The sequence below is a fragment of the Pieris napi genome, chromosome 8, assembly GCF_905475465.1.
Source record: "Pieris napi chromosome 8, ilPieNapi1.2, whole genome shotgun sequence".
NCBI lineage: Eukaryota > Metazoa > Arthropoda > Insecta > Lepidoptera > Pieridae > Pieris > Pieris napi.
In genome coordinates this window covers 2,389,402-2,396,076 of record NC_062241.1, presented here as the reverse complement: position 1 = coordinate 2,396,076, position 6,675 = coordinate 2,389,402, and the positions used below count along the sequence as shown (strand labels likewise).

General features: G+C 33.2%; 1 protein-coding gene across 1 annotated transcript; it reads right to left on the bottom strand.

The window, feature by feature from the left end:
• Positions 1-3,156: 3,156 nt before the first annotated feature.
• Positions 3,157-6,262, bottom strand: LOC125052052 (probable cytochrome P450 6a17). Its single transcript, XM_047652700.1, has 4 exons — positions 5,984-6,262; positions 4,390-4,626; positions 3,941-4,192; positions 3,157-3,456 (listed from the first exon to the last, which is right to left on the bottom strand). The coding sequence occupies exons 1-4, from the start codon at positions 6,069-6,071 to the stop codon at positions 3,287-3,289; spliced, it is 747 nt and encodes a 248-aa protein (XP_047508656.1). The 5' UTR covers positions 6,072-6,262; the 3' UTR covers positions 3,157-3,286.
• Positions 6,263-6,675: the final 413 nt, after the last annotated feature.

The window sequence follows — 6,675 nt, the reverse complement described above, 5'->3', positions numbered from 1 at the left end:
CAGCCTTGCTATTCTGTAACTCACTTTTCGAACTCTCACAGTCCTTAATCATTGTCTTTACAAAATGATGACGTTTTGTGTTATTTGATATCATTTTTTTTTCATATGATTTTGTCCCATTCGGTGATGAGACCCTTGGTCCGTGGGGTCCTAGCCATATGAGGCTTTTTAAGGAAGTAGCAAAAAAGGTTAGTCGACATCACAGGAGACCGAAGAGCTGCCTCGGACAAAGAATTAGTCTAGCTATTCAAAGGGGGAACGCTGCCAGTATCTTCGGAACCTGCCTAAAGGGACTGCTTTATATTTGAAGGTAGATATCATTTAAGCCATTTTTAATATTTGTAGTTTTAACTGATTCTATAATCTTCCTATCCTGGCTCAACGAATAAGTATCGCAATACAGCGAGGAAATGTTGCCAGCGTTAAAGGTACACTGCCACAGGGACCAAACTTTTTAAATTTGTTTTGATTTTCATTTTTTTTTTAATTATTCCTATTATTACTTTGTAGGTTAAGAAAATTGTAAATACTGTATTTTAAGGTTATAGACCACAAGCCCATGAACAAAAAATACCTGTGAAATGACCCAACCTGAATTACGCTTAGAAGGCTGTTACTATATCTGAAAATAGCTCTGAGCACTATGCCGTCATTTCTGAGCGGTACATGTGAGTACGTGAGTGAATGGACTTTCTCATGTACAATGGGGTAATTTCGACTAATTATTAATGTACGGCTTTGTTATAAGTGTATAGATGATTAAAAATAAATGTCGAAAAACCTAGTGCCGTACAAAAGTGATGGTGCCGGAAGACGGCGCAAATTTTTAATTCGACGACAGTTGCAGAAGCAATATAGGTCATTTATTACTGTACGGCATTTGTGTCATTCCTTTTGGACACATATACAGATACTTTACCCGTAAACGCCGTACATATTTCCAGCGGAGCGGTCGAAAGCCAAGGGTCGGAACCCTACCCCTACACCCATATACCATAAGGTCATTGTAAAATGTACGGCAACATGTTCAAAATATTATTTAACACGGACAATAATGTTTTATAATTATGCCGTCCAAATATTATAGTTAATATTTGTGTAATTAAATATTTATCGAAATTTCAGGATTTACCAAGTTCTTACTGCTGTAAGATCAGAGAATAATGTACGGCAACTTGTTTTTTTACATAATGTTACTAAATATTACCGTTGTACATTATAGCCGTTCATTATAAATGGTAACAAATAAAAATATTATGTTAAAAAGTATATGAAATTTCCGAAATTTAGATGACTTTTCAAATGCTCCTAGAGTAATATGGGGAGTAATATTTTCAAAGATTATTGTTATTTTATATGTAACAAATATAAATAAACATAAAAAACCAGATGCCGTACATTTTACTCCAGATTATTCTTTACAGCTGATAAAAACTTCGACGACGTTTGAGGTGTCCCTTAAGGTCATTAATAACTGTACATATCTGAGTATACTACCATAAGGCTGTAAAGTATATTTACAGCCTTATCGTACCAGCAGAGAGAGGTAAAGGAAAAATATTTTTAACAAAAATATATATAATACAGGGCGTCCCAAAGTTATGAGACATGAAGGAAAAGTACCTTAAATATCGCAGATAGGGTATTTTACTAAAAGAAGACTTTATGTTATTTATAAAAGTTAGTAATTCTGCATTCAAAGATTTTTTTAAAACTACTTGCCTCGTCTGGAAATCGAACCGGCTTAAATTAAAAAAAAAACACCCCTACTTTTATGATGCCAATCGAAACAATGGCCAAAACCTAATAACTTTTCTAAAGTAACAGACTCGTAGGGGATTTTTTTTAGGCCGAATACGATAGATAATGTTTTTAATTTGATTAAAAAGATATATTCACGCTGTTCCTTTCTTTTAAAATACTATGTTACTTAAGAAGAGTTATTAGTTTAAGGCCATTCTTTCGATTGGCATCATAAAAGTAGGGGTGTTTTTTTTTACATTTAAGTCAGTTCGATTCCCAGACGAGGCAAGTAATTTTAAAAAAATCTTTGAATGCAGAATTAATAACTTTTAAAAATAACATAAAGTCTTCTTTTAGTAAAATACCCTATCTACGATATTTAAGGTACTTTCCCTTCATTTCCCATAACTTTGGGACGCCCTGTATTGGTAGGCGGTGGTAGCGGACTATCGAAAGTGTACGGCATTTATCTTTTATTGAAGATTGTCTAAAGTATTAATAACCTGTGTTATTGCCGTACAGATAAAAGTCACCGGAAAATGACTCTTTTCTGAGAAAAGTAATTTACCCCATACACCTATGTGTTCCACAAAAAATGTACGGCATGCCGGAAAATGTTATCTATTTGTGAAGTACTCTCAAGATCATTTAATTTTATGTTGATTCATATCATCATCACCTATATGCTAATCAGACATATGTTGCGACCCTTGGCTTTCGACCGCTCCGCTGGGAATATGTACGGCGTTTACGGGTAAAGTATCTGTATATGTGTCCAAAAGGAATCACACAAATGCCGTACAGTAATAAATGACCTATATTGCTTCTGCAACTGTCGTCGAATTAAAAATTTGCACCGACTTCCGGCACCATCACTTTTGTACGGCACTAGGTTTTTCGACATTTATTTTTAATCATCTATATACTTATAACAAAGCCGTACATTAATAATTAGTCGAAATTCCCCCATTGTACCTGAGAAAGTCCATTCACTCACGTACTCACATGTACCGCTCAGAAATGACGGCATAGTGCTCAGAGCTATTTTCAGATATAGTAACAGCCTTCTAAGAGTAATTCACGTTGGGTCAATTCACAGGTATTTTTTGTTCATGGGCTTGTGGTCTATTAGTTATTGTGTTTCTTTTAGTATTAATATAGTTCTATAATCGTTGTTTTATGTCTTGTGAAGCTAGGTGTTATTATTTCAGCTCCTTGCAAGCGTCTTGTAAAAGAAACGAATTGCTTGTTCTTCTCGGACCTTCTCGTCCGTTCTAAGCTCTTTATTTGAAAACAGTTGATGCAAATGTTGGTAATGACGACGACAACAACAAACACACACAATTTATGTTATCATGATTTTATTTATTTTATTATATAAAAACTGAAAACGTTATTATATTTATTACACACTTAAAACACATTTTCCGATTGTCGAAAATCTTTAAAAAAAGAACAATTCCTTTGAAATAATATTTTATAAATCATTACATATTTCCATACAATACAAAATAGATAAATCTCTTTTAACACCCTTTTATGTTTAAATTTCATTTTTTTTTAATTTGATCCAAATTGCACTATCAGGTGCGCCAGAAAATGATGTTGCCTTGATTCGAATTGGATCTTCTGTTTTTCCGTCCAATGATAGTTCGTATTTGGTAAGTAATTTCACTAACAACATTTTTGATTGTATGTAGCCTTGACGCATACCTGAAATAAAGATTTATAAGTTAATTTGCAGTTTCGAGTTTTCAGGCTACTCTAGGTAGTATAAAGGGTCCCACATAAAACCTGCTTGAACAAAATCCCGTAGGAATATGCGTAACAGCATTTCCTGACGATAAAAAAAAAGAAAAGTATTTCATTTTTCTTAGAAAACTTTATGAATCACTGCAATCCCACCGACTGTTAGGTGAACATACAAACAACTCTGGTTAACTGCCGCCTGTTTAAATATGACTATCTTATGATGGGAATTTCCTTTTAACAATATTTTAAGATTTCCTAAATTGTCTATACTATCGTCGTATGTAAATAATTTCTTAGTAAAACGAAATTAATATATTTTTCAAGGCATAAAATTGGAAATTCCTGAAATGTAAAGCCTTCGTGAATGACATCACTTATAAAAGTGGTTATTATTAACTATTATACACTATTATTGTGTGTAAATTATTGTAATTAAGCTTATTACCTAAACATTTCTTAGGTCCCTCCCCGAACGGCATCCAATGACATGGATGCATCTTAGCTTTCTTCTCCGGTGTGAATCGCTCTGGGTCGAATCGCTCCGGATTTTCGAAAATATCAGGGTCCATTTGTATTGCTTGAATGGGTATAAACAGTAATGTACCGTTTTCTATAACAAAATCGCTGTCAGGTACTTTGAAATCTTTATTACACCTCCGGAACAGAGCGCGCATTGGTGGATATTTTCTCATCGTTTCTGAAAATGTATTGAAACAAATTAATATGAACTAATACATACATGTATACATTGCACTTTTATGTGTTATAATCATGCCAATATAGCAGTAAACGCTTTGACAATTCCAGGAATAAAGAATGGAACTTAAACCGGCTTTCACGCACGTAAAATATTTATTATTTTTATAAGAAACTTATTTACAAAACGTATTTTACCTTCAAGCACCATGTTTATATACGTCATATCATTCTGGGCTTCGTACGTCCATTCGTTATTATGTTTTGCGAGGACCTTGAGCACCTCCTCTTTAGCTTTTGCCTGAACAGCCGGGTTTTTTGCCAGTTCGTATGCTGCAAACATGCCTGTCCCAGCCGATGTCTCGTAGCCAGCCAACATATAGAGCAATGTATTCGCTATAATTTCATTGAAAGTAAATCTATATTCTTCCGTTCCTGGAATGAGCATATTTCTGCGTTAGTCTCATTGATAATTGTTAAGGTTTTCACTTTTTTTGTTCGCCAGAATTCAAGATACATACTTATACGTTGACTCAACCTAAAAGAGAAGTGGCCACGGCATGTAGTAGAATGCACATATAAAAGGTGGACTTTAAGACAACTATATGAAAAGGACTAAGAGGAAGAAGGAGAAGAGGGCGCCCAAAAAATGATGAATATAAGAAACTAACGCTTCTAGCGTTAGCAGGAAGCGAATGTGTAGAAAGATACAATTAATGGTCCTGAAGGAAGCTAGGTTAATAGGATAACAAGATTTTTCTTTATAAAATGTATATAACAAATCGAAGCATATTATAGTATATACTACTTGTAATGATAAGAAATTAAACAGGCTTTTATTATTATTGTTTTATATTTTGTATAAAATAGTATATTAATAATAATAAATAATTATAATAATATTAAGCGTTTTTAGTAAGTAAGATTGACGAAACAAGAGAATATTAAAAACTTTAGCCCCAGTATCATTACAACTTAACAACTTGCATCAGTTAAGATAATAAATACATAATAGATCTGCTGTTTCAAGTTAAAAATCTAACGATTTTCAGAATTTGCTTAGCCTTATAAATAAGCAATGTATAAAAATGGTTTTTTTCGCTGTATTTGCTGTAATTGTTTAGTTTTGTTTTTTTGTATTAATTGTTTTTTTTATCTCTTTAGTTAATTAGAAATTTCAATTTGTACTTTGGTGTAGTCATTAAGGCCCCAAGGTTAAACCTCTTAATGTTTTTTTGGTGATTTCTGTACGTTTAGGGTATTTAAGTAAAATTATATTATCAAAAAAAACAATTCTATATCTTCATCATCATCAATTTTACAGACGAATGAGTTCTTTAGTTAAAATGATGAAATTACATTAACTTATATTTTATGAATAAGAGGATATATACCTAACACGAAATAGTATCATTTATAATATAGATAGGATACAATAGGATAGAGAAAGATGGCAAGCCTTGGAAGAGGCCTTTCCCGGAGAGGGTTCCTGATATTAACTGTAAAAGATATTCACTAACACATGAGATAATTCGATATTTTTGTATTAGGAAATAAGATAAGGCTTACAATAAAAATATTAAAAAAAAATAATTAAATTACAGAATATTTTTTTTGTATTTTTTTCTGCTTAACAAAAATTGCTGGTATTTTGTATATGACATTTATGTTTTGTTGTATGTATTTTTGTTTACCAAAATTGTTATATATTTTAGATAAAAGAGCTTGTAACACACCGTAGACCATATTATGTATGTTGTGTTAAACTTGAATAAATAAACAAATATCATACCAGACACGGCAGTTTCCCTGTCTTTTATATCAATCAGTGCCTGAAGAAAATCATTACGACGATAACTGTTTTTCTTGCGATAATCCATGGAGTCTTTCACCAGATTATAAAAGTAATTGCCAATGCCAGGATCGGTCCGGTTTATTCTTAATACATCGAAAGCCTCAGGAGCGAAGAATGCAATTGCTCGGATAACTGTCCTGTAAAAATTATACAAACGTTAAATGACAAAATTGAGCAATGTTGGCCTAGTGGCTTCAGCGTGCGACTCTCATACCAGAGGTGGTAGGTTCGATCCCTGGCTGTGCACCAATAGGCTTTCTTTCTATGTGCGCATTTAACATTTGCTCGAACGGTGAAGGCAAACATCGTGAGGAAATGTTAGACCCAAAAAGTCGACGGCGTGTGTCGGGCTGAGCAGGCTGATCACCTACTTACATACTTATTAGATTGAAAAATATTCAGAAATCTGAGGCCCAGACCTAAAGAGGTTGTAGCGCCACTGACTATTATTAAATAACGAAAATTCTTAAAAATTATTAATGCCAAGGAATTAACATTTACTTAACTTGTGTATGGAGTTATACCATTATACCCTTTGCCACTCCTTTTCGTAGACTGTGCTACTCATAGATACACTTCACGGACGTATTTGCAGAGCTATCGTAACAATAAGTTTTGTCAGTCATTCA

Excerpts from the sequence above, each read along its gene's own strand:
- LOC125052052 (XM_047652700.1), bottom strand. The coding sequence starts at position 6,071 with ATGGATTATCGCAAGAAAAACAGTTATCGTCGTAATGATTTTCTTCAG. Across the intron at positions 4,627-5,983 it reads CAGGGAAACTGCCGTGTCTG|GAACGGAAGAATATAGATTT; the intron begins GTATGATATTTG and ends TGCTCATTCCAG. Across the intron at positions 3,457-3,940 it reads GGGACCTAAGAAATGTTTAG|GTATGCGTCAAGGCTACATA; the intron begins GTAATAAGCTTA and ends TCTTTATTTCAG.